This window comes from Macaca mulatta, chromosome 3 (genome assembly GCF_049350105.2).
Source record: "Macaca mulatta isolate MMU2019108-1 chromosome 3, T2T-MMU8v2.0, whole genome shotgun sequence".
Classification (NCBI taxonomy): Eukaryota; Metazoa; Chordata; class Mammalia; order Primates; family Cercopithecidae; genus Macaca; species Macaca mulatta.
Genome location: NC_133408.1, coordinates 3,829,889 through 3,849,791, shown reverse-complemented (window position 1 = coordinate 3,849,791; position 19,903 = coordinate 3,829,889). Strand labels below are relative to the sequence as shown.

Here is a 19,903-nt window from a genome sequence, read left to right as displayed (position 1 = left end):
GAAGATAAAAGTGGGTCCTTACTCTGAGAAGGCGTTTTCATCGCCCCTCTTGGCATGGTGCCATGATAGGTGGTCGTGTTGTATGTGAAGCCTGAGCTCTGCCGAATGGAAGGGCTGTCTGCAAGCGCAGTGCAGAAAACTGCAGGCTCTGGGGTGGGCTGGATCCGCTGTGGGGCTCGGCCTTCCCCTGCTGTGTGCGTGGGCAACACAGCAGGCTCTGTTGTCTGACCCCTCCTCTCTGCTTCTCACCCCTCTCTCACATAGGGAAGCAGTGGGACTTTCAGTTCCCTGAAGAAGCAGAAGCTGAGGGCAGAAAGCGACTTTGTGAAGTTTGACACCCCCTTCTTACCAAAGCCCCTGTTCTTCAGAAGAGCCAAGAGCAGCCCTGCCACCCATCCCCCAGGCTCAGCCGTCCAGGTGTGCACCCTCCCCAGAGTGACAAAGCACGTTTCACCACAAGGGCACAGATGGGCTTGAGCTGACAGTGCTTCCCATGCCAGGCCTGGAGTCCCACTGTGGCCCTCTGAGCCTGCCCACAGCAGACAGGTTCCGCAGCCAGGGTAGCATGAGGTCTGGGTGGTCTGGGACCCACCCTGAGGGATCACAGTCAGGAAGGGGACTTTGAGGGACGGCTGATCCACACATTCTGCCTCCCAGGGCTTCCAGCTCAGGGTGTGCAGAAACCAGTTTTCTCGTGAAATGTCAGTGTTAATACGTAGGTGGTACAGGTCAGCAGCAGGAGGTCCACACTTCTAGAAATGTGGGTCAGAGCAGGAACTTGAGGAAGTGCTTCCTAATGCAGGCTGGATCCGCTTCCGGGAATGTGAGTAGGAAGAAGATCGTTGATTGTGGTGAACGGTTAGAATGTGCAGATAGCTTGGAGTCCTTGTGCACGAGAAGCTGGGAACTGTGTCCATCGTCCACTAAAGTGAGATTCCATTGTAGGCATCGTCTCATCGATGTCATAGTCTTCAAGCTAGAACTTCAGAACTCTCCAGCCAAAGACAGGGGGGTCTTGGCATTTTTCCTCATGGGTTCTCAGTGGTGAACTGTTTCTGGACAGTTCAGGCATCTTCACTGTTGCCTTTCTTCCCTGGATCGTAGAACCCTGTGGTGGTGATGAGGCTGTGACCGCAGCAGATGGGCCAAGAGTGCCAGCACCACTGACCCTGGGCTGGGGGAGGCGCGTGGGACACTGGGAAAGACAGAGGGCGGTCCTGGTGAAGCCGGACAGCAGGGTTGGTTTCAGTCTTGGCCGTGGTCCCTTTGGCCTCTCCCTATATGTGCCACTCAGTAAGCAGCAGTATGGGCGACGTCCCCTCCAGGGCAGGTTCTCCAAAAAAACCTGACAGGGAAATTAAGTGCCTCTGTTGTACTTGCATTACTCCTTTTGTTCCTGTTATTTCTCTTCTGCAGCTAAACAAGACACCGTCCAGCTCCAAGAAAGTCACCTTCGGGCTGAACAGAAACATGACTGCAGGTAAGTGGGTTTTGCCGGCGGCAGGTTTCTCTGGAGCACAGCTGCGGCTCCTGGCGAGGCTCGCAGCCTGGTTCCACAGGCGCTGAGGAGAGAGGTGGGGTCCGAGCTCCTCACTGCCCATTTCTTTTTTTTTTTTTTTTTTTTTTTTTTTTGAGACAGTCTCACCGCTCTGTCAACCAGGCTGCAGTGCAGTGGCAAGATCTTGGCTCACTGCAACCTCCGTCCCCTGCCGGGTTCAAGCGATTCTCCTGCCTCAGCCTGCCAGGTAGCTGGAATCACAGGCGCATGCCATCACGCCCAGCTAATTTTTGTCTTTTTTCACCATGTCGGCCAGGCTGGTCTCAAACTCCTGACCTCAGGTGATCCGCCTGCGTCAGCCTCCTAAAGAGCTGGGATTACAGACATCAGCCACCGAGCCCACCCCTCACTGCCCATTTCTGAGTCAGAAGGAAGCACCTGTGTGTCCCTCGTCCTCAAAGGGCTGTGAGTGGGGTGCCAATGGTGAGCGGGCAGCCAGTTGCCTGGGACCTCTTAAGAGAGGCTACCCGGAGAGACGTGATCCAAAAAGCCGTTCTCCCAAGTGTCTTTCTAAATACTGAAAGCCGTCCCACAGAGAGGCCATTTGAGATTGTAGTGGTCCATCAGCTGAAGCTGTCTCTCTGCGAAACTTTGGAACAACTTGCTTCCTGGGGGACGGAGAAGGGTAACCCCTATCTTGATACTTTTCATATCGGTGCCATCCATTCGAGTTGCTTTTACAAAGGAAACCAAAGTTTTAAAAAGTATTATAGGCCAGGCGCAGTGGCTCATGCCCGTAATCCTAGCACTTTGGGACGCCAAGGTGGGCGGATCACGAGGTCAGGAGTTCCAGACCAGTCTGGCCAACATGGTGAAACCCCATCTCTACTAAAAATATAAAAATTAGCTGGGCGTCGTGGCAAGAGCCTGTAGTCCCAGCTACTCAAGAGGCTGAGGCAGGAGAATTGCTTGAACCCAGGAGACAGAGGTTGCAGTGAGCCGAGATCATGCCTCTGCACTCCGGCCTGGGTGACAGACTGGGTGAGACTCCATCATCGCAAAAAAAAAAAAAAAAAAAGTATTATAACGAGTTTAGGACCTGACTCTTGTTGGGAACTGCAAATAATTGTGCGTGTGTGTATGTGTGAGTGTGTGTACATGTGCCAGTATGTGTGTGTGTGCGTGTGCATGCACAAGTGTGTGAGCGTGTATGTTTAGGGAAAAGAGACTCTCAGAGAGCCTGAGGAGCTCACCTAGCCTTTACAACTGGATGAGCAGGACGAATCCTGCAGCTCCACATAGCACAGATTCGTCCCAGACTCAAATGCCTAGTCCACTCATTGTTCAAAACACCCCCACCCTCAATGTTCACCCTTCCAGGAGCCACCCTACCAGCAGCTCCGCTTGGTCTGTACAGGCGGCCTTGGGAGGGTGAGTTGAGGCAGGGGACATGGCCTCACTGCCCTCCTTTCCTCAGAAGGCTCCCAGGCCTGCTGTCTGCAGGGCCTTGAGATGGCCCTGCTTCGTCCTAGCAAATGGGCAGGGTTGGCACCCAGGCAGGACACTGTCCGAGCTGTTGGAGGGACAGCTGTTGGACCTGCTTAACATGGGGCCTTGCTCTCATTTGGGACAGAATTCAAGAAGACAGACAAGAGTATCTTGGTCAGTCCCACGGGCCCTTCCCGAGTGGCCTTCGACCCTGAACAGAGGCCCCTCCACGGGGTGCTGAAGACCCCCGCCAGCTCACCGGCCAGCTCGCCCCTGGTGGCCAAGAAGCCCCTGACCGCCACACCGAGGAGACGGCCCAGGGCTGTGGATTTCTTCTGAGGGGCAGCAGAGTCCCTTGTAAAAGACTGCTTTTGTACAGAATACGCTATAAATTATACCTTTCCGAATGTGGGGCCTTTTTTATGATTTTCTACGTTCCCGTAAGTTGTGTGCACGAGGTTCTGAACGTGCCCGCGGGCTGCTGCGTCCTGGCCCCTCTGTAGCGGCTGCGGGCGTCTTGGTTGAATCTTTTGCTACAAACCATGTTTGTGTTCGAGCTCTCCAGGATTTTACATTTTTGGGTAACCTCAGTGATTCCCGTTGGTGTGGGAAGTGAGACCCTCCCTGAAGCTGAGGAGAGCGCGTTGGTCGGAACTTTAAATCAGTCAGTGCTGTTGGTACATGAGAGGTGGAATTGCACTTCCTGTTGAGCTCCCAGTTCTGCGGAATTTGGTCCTCATTCCTGTATTTGCTGTACTAAGTTGGTTTCTGTTAGTCTGAACAATCTGTTTTCTTTTCAAAGCATGTGGGGCTTGATTGCCATGTTCTGTGGGTGTTCGGCAGGTTACCGATGGGAAGATTCTTGTCACAGAATCAGCAATACCATAGTTTTTCTACATGTGCTCAGCTGGGGGTGTGGACAGGTAGGGGTGAGGAAAGAAGAGGCTCTGTGTTCGGGGGGCTTTTTCTTCTCCTCCCCGCTACCCGGTTTCCCTCCCTGTTTTCCTACCTCTACGGCAAGCCCAAAGTGTCTTCTCGGGAGGCCAGCGCAGCCCCCAGCTCTTACCCAGGACCCCGCCCCGTGCTGAGCCCTCTGCTGAGGTCCTCGCGTGGAGCACACTCATTCCTCCAAGCCCTTGCGTCTCTCTCTCTCTCCGTCCACGTTCCAGCCGAGTCACTGCCTGACCGGCTCCAGGGCAGCTCCCCATCTTCCCTGGAGGCTGCCGTGCGTATCTGGAGCCTGCGCTCCCGCTCCGCGACCTTTCCTCTCAAACGCGGAAGCGAGTGCTTAAGAGTTTAGACAATTCTCCTGTAAGTTCGTGACAAACACGGGCGGAAGGCACTCAGGCTTTCGTTGGGGAAACAGAAATGAGGCCTTCTTTTGAGCAGCAATTGCTCGATCTGTTTGAGAAAGCGTCTGACCTGGGCCTGAGAGCTGGAGAAGCTGCAGATTCAGAGTGAGCGGCTGCGGAGGAGAGCCGCCAAGGCTGCGCGCCTTCTCCATGCTCCCGCGGCTCCCGCAGCTCCCGCCGCTCCCGCCTGCGCAGCAAGAGGGCACGGGCGCACGGTTGGGGCTGGCATACTGCTCTCCCAGCCAGCCGCGCTCTGCTCAGGCCTGGAGGTGAAAGCCGCCTGCCTCCCGTTATGCGCCCCATACAGGAGCCCCGGTTTTTCACCAAAAGCCGGCCAGTCCCCTTCACTGCTGCCTCCCAGCAGAGGGCCCCAGGTTCTCCAAGGTCCCAGCTATGGCTTTGGACAACGTGGCTTCAGTCCCTGGGGTTGCAGAGCTGCATTGGGTTTACCTCGGTCTCATTCGCTCACGGAGCCAAGGGCGGGTTTCACCTGGGAACATCAGACTGACTTGCTGGCGTCAAGAGCAGTTGACTCACTGATGAAGGCCCTGGTGAGAAGAAAGCACTCACTCTGTTCTTCGCCTACTCTGTAATCGTTTTGTCATGATGAGCCATGAAAAAATTAATTAACTTGTGCTGTTAAATCGTCACTGTAATGAGGTCTTACGTACGACATACCTGTGGTGGCTGCATGGTTTAATAGCTGCATTGGATAGGATCCTCACGTCACATTCAGAACCAAAACTGACACAGTGAAACAATTAAGGTGAGCACATATTTTTAACTTTTCTTTTTTTTTTTTTTTTTTTTTTAGTTTCATTCCTCCTAGAATATTTTTCTAACAATTTTTATTTTAGCTTTAAAGATGGGTCATATAGCCAAAGGGGCCATATGATCCAACATTGCTGAGATGTCTTAAGACATTCTAAGGCAAAACTGGCACATTTGTTCTTCAGACTGTTGCAGGAATGTTTCTTCCTAGCATTTCTTTATTATCTGTCCATTCTGAGGAGCCAGTGAATGCCCCATAAACGCACCTCCTGTCAAAACCACGCCTGAGAGGTCCGGGCTGGGAGTGACAGGGTGCTTGGATTCTGTTGGTCCTTCTCTCATTCTCCGAACTTACTCCTTTTTATGGGTAAGTCAACTAGGTTTACAGTCCCTTATTTTTAATGCCGAAGTTTTGACAGCAGGAAGAAAACAATTTTTTTAAAATTCTCATTACATAGACACACAAGAATATGTCACATAAAGAAAATGTGTTTAGAATACCAGTTTTCTATTTAAGCATGATATTTTCCTAAGTAAAATTGCCAAGTGGACTTGGAAGTCCAGAAAAGAAAATAATTTAAAGTAATGCTGGTGATCTTAATAATATTTTGTAAAATGGTGCCTCCCCCTTCTCCATGGTCTGGTCAGTTTTGCACAGTTAGGCGTCTGACTTTACAAGTTTGTTGTCCTTTCTAATTTTGACTGAACTGAAAGCACAAAGAAGACTGCACAGAAAATCTGGAAACAGTTGCAAGTGTTGGGAGGACGATAAAATCGAGCTGTCTTTTAACTTTTGTATGTGTTTTCTCCGAATTTGCTGGACTGTGCTGGCAAGGGCTTTGTTTACGATCAAATTGTACTAGTGTCTGCAGGGTTTGTCAGTACTCGTCAAAGCCAAGTCCAATTAAAAAAAAAAGTCTTTGCCCTCCAATTTGTGTTTGATGTTGACTTTCAGTATGCGCCAAAAACAGGCCTCTGGGAGCTGTTCCAGAGCAGCAGAGTTCGGAAGGTGTTGGTCGGGTTTGAAAACAAGACTGTGGGTACCATTCTCTTCATCACTATCTGCTGCTGCCAGAGTCGGTGGGGCACTGCTCGGCGGATCTTCTCTGAGTGCTTGAAGAAGGCCTGACTGCACACACATGCTCATCATTGTGTCTAAAACATCACCCACAGGCCTGCGCTTGTGACGAGGAGTGGAGAAGTGCCAGTGTCCTGGGTGGAGATCCCCCACTGCAGCCCGGAAACTGAGGCGGGCACAGGGGGCTACAGCCAGGGTGAGGCGGGCACAGGGGGGCTGCAGCCAGGGTGAGGTGGGCACAGGGGGGCTGCAGCTAGGGTGAGGTGGGCACGGGTGACTGCAGCTAGGGTGATGCGGGCATAGGGGGCTGCAGTTAGGGTGAGGCGGGCACGGGGGGGCTGGTACCCAGCACACTGCCTGTTCCAGCTAGGGTGAGGCGGGCACGGGGGGGCTGGTACCCAGCACACAGCCTGTTCTGGGTGTTGGCAGTGGGTGTGGTCAGTGTCGGGCAAGCAGAGTACAGGCATGGTGCAGTCTTTATAGGCACACGTTCCCTGAAACAACTTTTCCACCTGTACTTTGGATCCCAGACAAGTCCACACACTGAACAAGCAAGCAAACAAAAACAACCCCTGGGCCGGGCGCGGCAGCTCACGCCAGTAATCTCAGCACTTTGGGAGGCCTAGGTGGGCAAGTCGCTTGAGTCCAGGAGTTTGAGACCAGCCTGGGCGACATGGCAAAACCCTGTCTCTACATTTAAAAAAAAATACAAATAACCAGGCGTGGTGGCGTGCACCTATAGTCCCCGCTACTTAGGGGGCTGAGGCAGGAGGATTGCTTGACCCTGGGAGGTCAAGGCTTCAGTGAGCTGTGATTATACCACTGCACTCCAGCCTGGGTGACAAAATGAGACCCTGTCTTTAAAAAAGAAAAAAGAAAAAAACCCTAGGGAAAGAAGGAAATCTGTTGTATTATTAAAAATGTCCAGTTTTCAACAAAGTTAAGACATTCAGGGAAACAAAAGAGTGTCACATACACAAGGAGCAGCAGAGAGGCAATAGACACTGGCTTGGAGGGTGCCCGGGCGCCGGTCTTAGCAGACGGACTTACAAGGAGCAGAGGCAATAGACACTGGCTTGGAGGGCGCCCGGGTGCCGGTCTTAGCAGACGGACTTACAAGGAGCAGAGGCAATAGACACTGGCTTGGAGGGTGCCCAGGTGCCAATCTTAGTAGACAAACTTCAAACAGCCATTATTAATATGTTCACATCACTGAAGGAAATCATATTTAAAGAAATACAAGATGGGGTTGGGCTCACGCCTGTAATCCCTGCACTTTGGGAGGACAAGGCAGGTGGATCACTTGAGGTCAGGAGTTCAACACCAGCCTGGCCAACATGATGAAACCCCGTCTCTACTAAAAATACAAAAATTGGCTGGGCGCGGTGGCTCAAGCCTGTAATCCCAGCACTTTGGGAGGCCGAGACGGGTGGATCACGAGGTCAGGAGATCGAGACCATCCTGGCTAACACGGTGAAACCCCGTCTCTACTAAGAAATACAAAAAACTAGCCGGGCGAGGTGGCGGGCGCCTGTAGTCCCAGCTACTTGGGAGGCTGAGGCCGGAGAATGGCGTGAACCCGGGAGGCAGAGCTTGCAGTGAGCTGAGATCCGGCCACTGCACTCCAGCCTGGGCTACAGAGTGAGACTCCGTCTCAAAAAAATAAATAAATAAAAAATAAATAAAATAAAAATACAAAAATTAGCCAGGGAGGCTGAGGCAGGAAAATCACGTGAACCTGGGAGGCAGAGGTTACAGTGAGCTGAGATTGCACCACTGCATTCCAGCCTGGGCAACAAGAGCGAAACTCTCGTCTCAAAAATAAAAATAAATGAAAGATAATATCATGACAGTGTCTCATCAAATAATACCAATAGGTATTTTTAAAAAGAACCAAATAGAGATATAGATGTTAAAAAGCACAGTAAGAGAAACCAAAACTTCACTAGACTTGAGTCCCTCTAGTGAAGTTTTTATTTCAGTTACTGTACATTTGAGGGAGTAGAAGAAAGAATCAGCAAACTTGTAGATTAATAGAAATTATGTGCTTTGAAAAAAAAAAAAATTTTCTTGATGAACAGAGCCTCAGAAATGCAGGATCGCCAAATGCCCCAGCGCACACACTGCAGGAGAAAAAATACTCAATGGCCAAAAACTTGCCAGCTTTAAGTTTATCTTCCTTGGAGCGTGTGGAGTTTCTTAGATGTGTACACTGATCAAAAATGGCACACATCTAAGTAACTCCACACCCTCCAACACCCAAACACAGCTGAAATGATGACACCCAAAATGTTGAAAGACAAAACCTCAAAGCAGCCAGAGAAGAAGGACTCATCATCACACACAAGAGAACCCCAGTAAGATTAAGATTTTTTTTAAACCTGATTCAAGTATTTTTTCTGACTTTGCATCAGAAAAAAAAAAAAAGGCCGGGCGCGGTGGCTCAAGCCTGTAATCCCAGCACTTTGGGAGGCCGAGACGGGCGGATCACGAGGTCAGGAGATCGAAACCATCCTGGCTAACACGGTGAAACCCCGTCTCTATTAAGAAATACAAAAAACTAGCCAGGCGAGGTGGCGGGCGCCTGTAGTCCCAGCTACTCGGGAGGCTGAGGCCGGAGAATGGCGTGAACCCGGGAGGCGGAGCTTGCAGTGAGCTGAGATCCGGCCACTGCACTCCAGCCTGGGAGACAGAGCGAGACTCCGTCTCAAAAAAAAAAAAAAAAAAAGGCTGAAGGCGGGGATGAGATACTCAAAATGCTGAAAGAAAAAAGCCAAGAACCTTTCTTAAATTGAAGTGAAATTCACATAACTTTTTTTAAATTTATTTTCTGAGACAGCCTTTGTCACGCAGGCTGGAGTGAGGTGGTATGATCTTGGCTTACTGCAACTTCCACCTCCCAGGTTCAAGCAATTCTCGTGCCTTGGCCTCCCAAGAAGCTGAGATTGCAGGCATGTGCCACTACGCCCAGCTAATTTTTGTATTTTTAGTAGAGACGGGGTTTTGCCATGTTGGCCAGGCTGGTCTCGAACTCCTGGCCTCAAGTGATCTGCCCGCCTCAGCCTCCCAAAGTGCTGGGGTTACAGGCGTGAGCTGCCATGCCCAGTGGCATAATCATTGTTTAAAGTGTACAGTTTAGTGGCATTTAGTGTTGGGAAAAGGGCCAGTAGGGTTCCTATATAAACTGGCCATAAAAATATGGGACAATAAGTTGTGGAAAGCCACAAGAGGCCTCTGAGGAGGAAAGCCTCCTAGTTGCCATCATGTTCCCATGCTCAGAGCGAGACCCGCTCTCTCTCTCTCTCTTTTTTTTTTTTTTTTTTTTTTGAGACGGAGTCTTGCTCTGTCGCCCAGGCTGGAGTGCAGTGGCTGGATCTCAGCTCACTGCAAGCTCCTCCTCCCGGGTTCACGCCATTCTCCTGCCTCAGCCTCCCAAGTAACTGGGACTACAGGCGCCCGCCACCTCGCCCGGCTAGTTTTTTGTATTTTTTAGTAGAGACGGGGTTTCACCGTGTTAGCCAGGATGGTCTCGATCTCCTGACCTCATGATCCGCCCGTCTCGGCCTCCCAAAGTGCTGGGATTACAGGCTTGAGCCACCGCGTCCGGCCGCGAGACCCACTCTCTTATCTGTAAACACGGTGTTCAAGGAGAAAGCGCTGGAATGTGGACAGACGTGCAGGCTCCTGGTTAAGCCGAGCCGCTCCCACTAGCTACTCTCTGATAAGTTAAAGATACGCTGTTTGAGCACAAAGGAGATTCCTTTAAACCACTATTGCTATAGATTACGCCTGTGACATACCGTTTCGCCCTGAACATCTGCTTCTTAGATCTAAGTGATTGTACTCAATAAATAGCATGGACACCAGAGCTCGGTGCCTTTCACAGCCTCCATTTTGCAACTGGCCCCCTGGCTCCCACCTTTATGAACTCTTAACCTGTCTTTTCTCATTCTTTTGTTGCCACTGGACTTCAGGTACCCTACGGGTGGTCTTGAGGCTGGTCCCCAACATTTAGTATATTCACAGTGTTGTGAGACCACACCTCCATCTACGGCAGGCATTTCATCACCCCAAGAGAAGGCCTGCACTTACTGAGCAGTCAGCCCTGCTCCCCTTCCCGCCAGCACCTGGCAGCCAGCACTTTGTGTTTCTAAATATTTCAGGAGTGTGGACTCGTGCTCTGTGTGGATTAATGTTTGGCCAAACACGCCCCTGCCCTCCCGGTATAAGGATGTCCCTCAGGTTCCTGAGAGACTGGGCTGACAGAGGATGTGCATGTTTCGTTTTAGAAGGTCCCGTTCCCGGCCAAGTGCGGTGGCTCACGCCTGTCATCCCAGCACTTTGGGAGGCCGAGGCGAGCAGATCACAAGATCAGGAGATCGAGACCATCCTGGCCAACATGTTGAAACCCGTCTCTACTAAAAATACAAAAATTAGCTGGCCGTGGTGGCACGTGCCTATAGCCCCAGCTACTCAGGAGGCTGAGGTGGGAGGATCACTTGAGCCCAGGAGGTTAAGGCTGCAGCGAGCCATGACTACACCACTGCACTCCAGCCTGGGCGACAGAGTGAGACCCTGTCTCAAAGGAAAAAATTTTAAAAATTTATGGACAACATGGCATTGTCCTCAAACACTCCAGCCTGCATTACCAGGTGACATTCCTCTCTGTAACTACATCACCATGGTTATAGGAAACCAACTTAGATCAAGGACATCGTCACACAAGTTCATGTTCAAATTTCCCCCTAGTTGTTCTCAAAACATTTTTCCTCACCAGGAAATAACCAAGGATGTGCAGTGATTCTTGTCTAAAGCTTCTCTTCCAGAGCATCTGCCCCTCATTTCTTCTAATATTGTATTCTTGAAAAGTGTGTCTCACTTTGACCCCACAGCCCAGTGGGTTACCTCTGATGGCACTGGGGATGGTCTAGCAGGGTTGTGGCCTGTCCACTCTGTCACAGGGACCCCTGTGTGGGAAGTCCTGGATATCCGACGCCCCTAACAGGTGCTCAGCCAGGTGATTGACAGCCTGGTTGCTATGACAACTCCAACCTCAGCTTTCCAGCTTTCTCTGGGAAGGGATAACACCCCGGCCCAGCCTCAGGACCCAAATCCAGAGCTCACAGGCTGGTTCCCCTGACTGGGGCCTAGTGCAGCTCAGGGCAGCACACGGGCTGGCGTCTTCCTGTGTGTCCAGGCGGGCAGCCTGAGGCGGCCTGTTCTCACCCAGCCAGGGTGCTGAGCTGGCACCGTGGGGACACAGCAGACTCCAAGAAGACATCGTCTTCTCCCCAGAGCTCCTGCTTCTTCACAAGCGCACATTGTCATCTAACTTTAGTCTCTACGCTGTGGATCTACCTAGGACCCCAGAGATCAACAAATTCCAGGATTAGCACAGCAGGCAGCAGACACATGGCTGGTTTGTGCAGCGCCTGAGAATAAACTATTATTGTACCACCTCCCCAGCTCCATACCCCTTTTCTACAAATGACACATGAGCCAAGCCAAAGTTTTGTTTAAAAACATGACGCTGAATGCAGAAACATGACTGGATTTAGGTTTGTTTTCCGAGCCTACAAAGCCTGCAGGAACCAGGACATTGCTGCTGCCTCTGAATGTTCCATTCCTGCTTTGAAGTTCCCAGGGAGTCTGGAAAGGAGGGGCTGCCTGCAAAGCTGGAGAACGCCCACCCCCCGTGCCCCGACCAGCACGCACGTGCACACTCACATGCGTCAGCTGCAGCCGGCCGGGCGCAGTGGCTCCTCCTGCAATCCCAGCACTCTGGGAGGCTGAGGAGGGCGGATCGCTTGAGCTCAGAAGTTCTAGACCAGCCTGGGCAACATGGTGAAACCCCTACTCTACCAAAAATAACAAAAAATTAGCTGGGCGTGGTGGTGCGCACCTGTAGTCCCAGCTCCTCGGGAAGCTAAGGCGGGAGGATTGCTTGAGCCCAGCAGGCAGAGGTTGCAGTGAGCCAAGATCACACCACTACACTCCAGCCTGGGTGACAGACCAAGACCCTATCTCATAAAATAAAAAATAAAACCCCAAAAATGCACAAACAGCTGCAGCCAGGTAAGGGCCCCATCCTCGGACGCACCCACACACTGACTCACTGAAGGTGGGTGAAGATCAAGGAGTCCCAGGTACTCCTTTGATAAACATGCTTGGCACCCCCACTGAGTGCCCAGGCAATGCCAGGCACTGGGATACAGGCCAGAAAGATAACAGGGACTGCTTGGAGTCCAGGGACCAGAGAGGAGATGAGATGGAGGAACCCGCAACACCATGCAAGCCACAGCTGTCATTTTCGATTTCCTTGCACACTTTTTGTTTTGTTTTTGAGACTGAGTCTTGCTCTGTTGCCAGGCTGAAGTGCAGTGGTGCGATCTCGGCTCACTGCAACCTCTGTCTCCCAGGTTCCAGCGATCCCCCTGCCTCAGCCTCCTGAGTAGCTGGGATTACAGGTGCATACCACCACACCCGGCTAATTTTTGTGTGTGTGTTTTAGTAGAGACGGAGTTTCACCATGTTGGCCAAGATAGTCTCGATCTCCTGACCTCGTGATGCACCCGCCTTGGCTTCCCAAAGTGCTAGGATTACAGGCGTGAGCCACTGCACCCAGCTGTAGACACGTTTTTTTTAAAAGAGAAAAAGAGGCCGGGCGCGGTGGCTCAAGCCTGTAATCCCAGCACTTTGGGAGGCCGAGACGGGCGGATCATGAGGTCAGGAGATCGAGACCATCCTGGCTAATATGGTGAAACCCCATCTCTACTAAAAAATACAAAAAACTAGCCGGGCGAGGTGGCGGGCACCTGTAGTCCCAGCTACTCGGGAGGCTAAGGCAGGAGAATGGCGTAAACCTGGGAGGCTGAGCTTGCAGTGAGCCGAGATCCGGCCACTGCACTCCAGCTTGGGCGACAGAGCGAGACTCCGTCTCAAAAAAAAGAAAAAACTGTCAGTCTTTTTAAATAATTTCCAAAATATAATTTCAACATGTAATTAATATGAAAAAGTATTGAGATATTTTTCAGGCTTTTGTTCTGTAGTAAGTTTCCAAAACCAGGCGTGTATGCTGATGGCCCACGTCGCCTGGCACTCTGGAGTCCCATGTGGTTGCAGCTATGATATTAGCCATGGCAATTCTACAGCTGAGAGAAAGTATGTCCAGAGAACAAGTTGGGGTGGGGATCTCAGTAGAGGGAACCGCACCTCAGTGAGGCACAGAGGAGGGAACAGCCAGTGCAGCCAGGGTGCAGGTGGGCCAGCCAGGGAGGGCTGTGGGGGCCGTGGGGAGGGTTTGGGCTTTGTCCTGTGCACACTTCAGGAGCCACTGGAGGGCACCCACCAGGCAGCAGGGGCAGGAAGGGTCAGAGGCCAAGACCGACCAGAGGCGGGAGGGCAGCGGGCCCAGGGCCCACACCTGAGCTCAGCGGGCAGGAGTGGAGGAGGACGGGCTTCTGGTTGATGTGGGGAGGGCCCAGGGAGAATGGGGAAAAGAACACAGGGAGGCTTCCAGAGTGTGTCGGCCTCTCTCCACCTCGTTTTCTGACCCACGTCATCTCCAAGGGCACATTTTCCTTCTGAGAAGAGCTGGGAAGCCAGTCAGGACCTCTGTCCTCACCTCCACTAACTTGGCCCTTGCAGGCGTCCCAGGCTTCCAGGGCCAGCCCCCTGGGGTTTGGCACACTGCAGCCTCTGACTTTCTCTCCACTGCTTCTTCAGAGCACACGCCAGAAGAGACATTGCCTCCACGGCCAGCACGCCGCCGCTGCCCAGCAGGCAGCTGTCTCAGGAGGACAGGCCCAGCTGCAGGAAAGGGCAGCCCCGGGTTTCTGGTGGGGGCTGAGGCAGGGAGGCCAGCCCTACCTGGGTGCTGGAGGTGGCATTGACTGGGGGTGTGGGGGGTCCGCAGACGGCAGCTGAAGCCCCTTCTCTGCAGATTATGCTGCTGCAATTCCCTTTTAGGCAGTAGAGTCTGGGTGGAGAGAACGGTGAGTCACCTGCGTCTTGTTGTGATTCAGTCCCTGTGTTTTCCCCGAGGGCCCTGTGCAGGCGTTTTGTTCCTAGGACTCGGTGCCTTTCTGAACCCAGTCTAAAAATTGCTGCAGCTCTTTCTGGCGTTAGCCACTGCCTGGTGACTAAGCCTTCAGTCTGTCAATCTTTAAATCCTATCATTATTTCTCCACCCAGGTTTTTAAGAATAAAAGTTGAAAATGTACTGAACTGACAGCTACCGGATTTGATTCCTACTCGATTCGTACCTTCCACGAGTGGCCCTGATCGCCACCGCAGCGCCACGTCCTGGCAAATCGTTCACGCCGACCTTGAGCACTCAGGAGAGGCGCAGCCCTGACGCTCAGCCCCGCCCCATCACGGGCTCCCTGCGGGTGAAAGGAGGCATTGCTTCTGTTCCCCACAAGCAACTGCAGGCAGTGCTATTTATTTTTAACACAGTGGAGTAGGCAACTTTATCTTCAATGATTATGTGCTGAAATCTGCTGATGAAAACGCTGTAAGATGGGCATGGGCAGGGGTGGCAGCCAGGTGTGTGCTGTGTGATAGCTTTTTCTGAACCTGCTGGACAAAGTCCCCACTCTGCCTGCTCAGTCCCAGTCACAGCCCCACCTCCCCCGGGCTTATCTTCAGTTCCCCAAACCTCCACGCTGTTGACCCGCTCCTTGGCCTCTTTGTGAGGACCCTTCAGCCAGAAGGCCTTTCCCCCTTCCCCCCTTCCCCCTTCCTGCCCAGCTCTGGTCCTGGAAGGGCCCCCAGACCTGCCACGTGGAGGCTGTTAGAGGCCGAATGTCTGAGGCCTCCAAATGCTTGTGTCGAAACCTAATCCCCAGAGGGATGGTATTTGGCGATGGAGTTTCCCAGAAGTGGCTTGATTTGTGCTGGTACAGTCACGATTTGTGCTGGCTGCTATAGCAAGCACAGTCACGGTTGCCTAGTGAGGAGACCTGTCCTGAGAAATGCACCCTCGGGCGATATTACTGTCGTGCTGACATCACAGAGTGCACTCACACAAACCTGGCTGGCACAGTCCGCGACACACTTGGGCCCCGTGCTGTAACCTGCTTCTCCCAGGCTACACACCTGCAGAGCATGTCACTGCACCAAAAACTGTGGGCCTCTGTGACACAGCGGTGGGCCCTTGTGTATCTAAATACGAAAAAGGTGTAAAAAATAAAGTGCCGGCCGGGCGCGGTGGCTCAAGCCTGTAATCCCAGCACTTTGGGAGGCCGAGACGGGCGGATCACGAGGTCAGGAGATCGAGACCATCCTGGCGAACACAGTGAAACCCCATCTCTACTAAAAAAATACAAAAAACTAGCCGGGCGAGGTGGCGGGCGCCTGTAGTCCCAGCTACTCAGGAGGCTGAGGCAGGAGAATGGCGTAAACCCGGGAGGCGGAGCTTGCAGTGAGCTGAGATCTGGCCACTGCACTCCAGCCTGGGCGGCAGAGCAAGACTCCGTCTCAACAACAACAAAAAAATAAAAATAAAAAAATAAAGTGCCGGCCAGGCACAGTGGCTCACACTGTAATCCCAACACTTTGGGAGGCCAAGGTGGGCGGATCACAAGGTCAAGAGTTCGAGACCAGCCTGGCCAACATGGTGAAACCCCGTCTCTACTAAAAATACAAAAATTAGCTGGGCATGGTGGCGCACGCCTGTAATCCCAGCTACTGAGGCTGAGGCAGGAGAATCACTTGAACCTGGAAGGCGGAGGTTGCAGTGAGCCAAGATCACACTACTGCACTCCAGCCTGGGCAACAGAGTGAGACTCTGTCTCAAAAAAAGAGAGAGAAATAAAATGTTCTTCAACAAACAAAAACTCACTCAGGGAATTTGTTATCAGTAGACCAACCTTGTAAGAAATGTTAAAAGGAGGCCAGGCGCGGTGGCTCACGCCTGTAATCCCAGCACTATTGGGAGGCCGAGGCGGGTGGATCACCTGAGGTCGGGAGTTCAAGACCAGCCTGACCAACGTGGAGAAACGCCGTCTCTACTAAAAATACAAAATTAGCCAGGCATGGTGGTGCATGCCTGTAATCCTAGCTACTCGGGAGGCTGAGGCAGGAGAATCGCTTGAACCGAGGAGGCGGAGGTTGCGGTTAGCCGAGATCGCACCATTGCACTCCAGCCTGGGCAAAAAGAGCGAAACTCCGTCTCAAAAAAAAAAAAGAAATGTTAAAAGGAGTGCTCCCTGGGCGGTGACCCTTAGAAACATTTCTTAGTGTTTTCTCCCCCGGCCCCTTACCTGAGACAGAAATAAAGGTTAGAGGTGTCTTGAGTTATCTGAGAGACAAGCAGCAGACGGAAGGAGCCGTGTGTGCTCACTTGCCTGCAAAACGTCACAGAGCCCCTGGCTCTGACTGTGCGGCTCTCCAGACAGATGCTTTGAAGACAAAATAGGATGGAGCACATGGTGCCCATGTCTCTTGCCTGAGTCACCACATTCTTTAAAAGATAGGCTGGGCGCGGTGGCTCACGCCTGTAATCCCAGCACTTTGGGAGGCCGAGCCCTCCTGGCTAACACGGTGAAACCCCATCTCTACTAAATATACAAAAAGTTAGCCGGGCGTGGTGGCATGCACCCATAGTCCCAGCTACGTGGGAGGCTGAGGCAGGAGAATGGCGTGAACCCGGGAGGCAGAGCTTGCAGTGAGCCAAGATCGCGCCACTGCACTCCAGCCTGGGCGACAGAGACTCCATCTCAAAACAAAACAAAACCCTAAAGAAGAGGCACCTGAGCCGCTTGCTTGAGCCTGCTCCCACGCTGAAGTGTCTTCAGTAAATCTGTGCTTTCCTTGCTTCTCCTGTTTCTTTCTCTTTCATGGCTTGGCTCTTTTGTTACTTTGCACATTTTGTTCAATTCTTTGTTCAACATGCCAAGAACCTGGACAACTCTATCAGGTAACAGAAGGTGGCTGGGAGCCTGCGGGAACGTTGTTCCCTGAGACAAAGTAGCTGGCGATTCTCTCCAGAACGCGGTGACACAGCCAGACAGGAACTGCTGCCGCTGCCGTGGCCACAGGTCTTGCTTGTGCACCAGTGGCAAGATGAAGATGGTCTCATCCAAACTTATCACCAGCACAGCCATGCACGCCACAAAGCAGACACCCCTGAGGGGAGCGCTGATGGCCGTGGCCGGCAGTGTGTCGCGCACAAGGATCGGGCAGACTGGGTAGCGCAAGAGGAGGGTGATCTTGAAGGAGAACCTCTCGCCACTGTCGGGGGCCAGGTGGGAGCCCATGATGTCCATGACGGTGAGGAAGACGAGGGGCAGCAGCAGGCCGACCACACAGAGGACGGCCACCGGCGATGACCACGCAGGACCTCACTCCTACACAGCAGGCACTGACTCCACGATGAACTCCGGGAAGCAGGGCGGCACCCCAGCAGCTCCCATGCTCCCCGGTTCGTAAAGACGCTCCTGTCAAACTTCCCCTTTTCTGGCAAGCACCACAGGGAGATGCTGATTTCACGGACGATGTGGGGCGGCTGCTGAAGGTCAGCGAGCAGCTCGGACATCGAAGGGGAAGTTACAGACGTCAAGGCTACAGGCGGCCACTACCTGGAGGGGCTTGTAGTTCCGGACCTCACCTTGATACCGGATGTACACGTACGGGGTATTTGGAGACTTCCCCACGTCCACAGACTCATTGATGAGAGTGTCTGGGACCCACATCCGTGAGGATGGAAAACTTGGTGATGTCCAAGTCATCAGGATGCCACTGGAGAAACTCACCAGTCCAGCACTGCCAGGGCCAGATTCTGGGTCAGTGGCCGGTACCTGCTTTTTCTCATCCCTGCTGAGGATGGTGTAGACCACGGGTGTCCAGTCTTTTGGCTTCCCTGGCCCACACTGGAAGAAGTGTCTTCAGCCACCTATAGAATACACTAACATTAATAATACTAATGGACTAAAAAAAAAAATCACAGTAAAATCTCATAAATGTTTTAATAAAGTTTATGAATTTGTGTTGGGCCACATTCGAAGCTGTCTTGCACTGCAGGTTGGACAAGCTTGGCGTAGGCAGTGACGTCAGTGATACGGCGTTGGCTTCCTCCAGTCCCGCACCGGCCACCCGCCCGTCGTAATTGGCCAGAAGGTCATCTGACAGCCTCAGCAGAGCCGGCCTTGTGGTGTTTTGGCCCTGCCGGCCGCCCTTTGCCTGGAATTCTGGTGGAGGGGAGGGAGGGGTCTCTGAATAGCTTTCATCCTGGTTGAATCTGAGAATGCAAAACTCGGGAGCACCAAGGGCCAACTGCAGTTACTTACCCTTCCCCAAGCACTGCGGATTTTTCTCCACTCTTCTGTGCTAGAACCTGGTGGGGCTTCAGCAGGTAAAATGTATGGAAGGAAGCGTGCCCCTCTACAAGGCTGGGCCCCCAGAGGGTTTTAACCCTCAGGCTAGCCAGGGGCAGCCTCCAGCAACTTGTCAGTTATGGTTTAAAAGTTCCCACCAGTGCCGGGCGCGGTGGCTCATGCCTGTAATCCCAGCACTTTGGGAGGCCGAGACGGGCGGATCATGAGGTCAGGAGATCGAGACCATCCTGGTTAACATGGTGAAACCCCGTCTCTACTAAAAAATACAAAAAACTAGCCGGGCGAGGTGGCGGATGCCTGTAGTCCCAGCTACTCGGGAGGCTGAGGCAGGAGAATGGCGTAAACCCGGGAGGCGGAGCTTGCAGTGAGCTGAGATCCGGCCACTGCACTCCAGCCTGGGTGACAGAGCAAGACTCCATCTCAAAAAAAAAAAAAAGTTCCCACCAGTTCCGGGCTCCAGAGGGGTGTCGCCCACCGCAGATCTGGGCTGTGACTCTGCTCACCTGTCTCCCCAGATCTAAAGGGTGGCATGTGTCATGTGACCTCAGTGCTCTAACGGATCTAAGTCCTTGATTTTAAGTTATTTTTTTCTTGCTGTCAGGCCAGTAGTAAGAAATTCCGGCCAGGCATGGTGGCTCATGCCTGTAATCCCAGAACTTTGGGAGGCTGAGGTGGGCAGATCACCTGAGGTCAGGAGTTGGAGACCAGCCTGACCAACATGGTGAAACCCTGTCTCTACTAAAAATACAAAATTAGCCAGGTGTAGTGGCACGTGCCTGTAATCACAGCTACTTAGGAGGCTGAAGTAGGAGAATCACTTGAACCTGGGAGGTGGAGGTTGAGTTTGCTGCGGCTGCCATAAGAAAGTACCACTGCTGAGTGGTTTAAACAACAGAAATGCATTTTCTGATGGTTCTGGAGGCCAGAGTATAACATAAAGGCATCAGCAAGGTTGGTGCCTTCTGAGGGCTGTGAGTGAAAATCTGTTCTAGGACTCTGTCCTTGGCTTGTAGATTTTTCCCATGTCTTCACATTTTGTTTTTTTACTTTTTTTTTTTTTTTTTTTGAGATGGAGTTTCGCTCCGTCGCCCAGGCTCGAGTGCAGTGGCATGATCTTGGCGCACTGAAACCTCTGCCTCCCGGGTTCAAGCGATTCTCCTGCCTCAGCCTGCTGAGCGGCTGGGATTAAAAGCGTGCACCACCACGCCCGGCTGATTTATATATTTTTAGTGGAGACAAGGTTTTCACCATGTTGGCCAGGCTGGTCTCCAACTCCTGACCTCAGGTGATCTGCCTGCCTCTGCCTCCCAAAATGCTGGGATTACAGGTGTGAGTCACTGCACCTGGCCCACATTTTCTTCCTTTTGATAAGGACACC

At 52.4% G+C, this 19,903-nt stretch overlaps 1 protein-coding gene and 1 long non-coding RNA gene across 3 annotated transcripts in view; one reads left to right on the top strand and one right to left on the bottom strand.

Moving 5' to 3' along the window:
- RRP1B (ribosomal RNA processing 1B) overlaps window positions 1-6,040 on the top strand; it is a 39,008-nt gene extending 32,968 nt beyond the window's left edge. For both annotated transcript variants that reach the window (XM_077995535.1, XM_028845292.2), the window contains exons 14-16: window positions 265-417; window positions 1,417-1,480; window positions 3,132-6,040. In XM_077995535.1, coding sequence (XP_077851661.1) covers window positions 265-417; window positions 1,417-1,480; window positions 3,132-3,325 — 411 coding nt within the window. In that variant the 3' untranslated portion in view covers window positions 3,326-6,040. The remainder of the gene's footprint in view (window positions 1-264; window positions 418-1,416; window positions 1,481-3,131) is intronic.
- A 7,992-nt stretch (window positions 6,041-14,032) lies between these two features.
- Window positions 14,033-16,583, bottom strand: LOC144339623 (uncharacterized). The gene is made up of 3 exons (XR_013414869.1): window positions 16,453-16,583; window positions 14,452-14,571; window positions 14,033-14,165 (listed from the first exon to the last, which is right to left on the bottom strand). It is a non-coding gene; the product is annotated as an uncharacterized LOC144339623 (long non-coding RNA).
- Window positions 16,584-19,903: the final 3,320 nt, after the last annotated feature.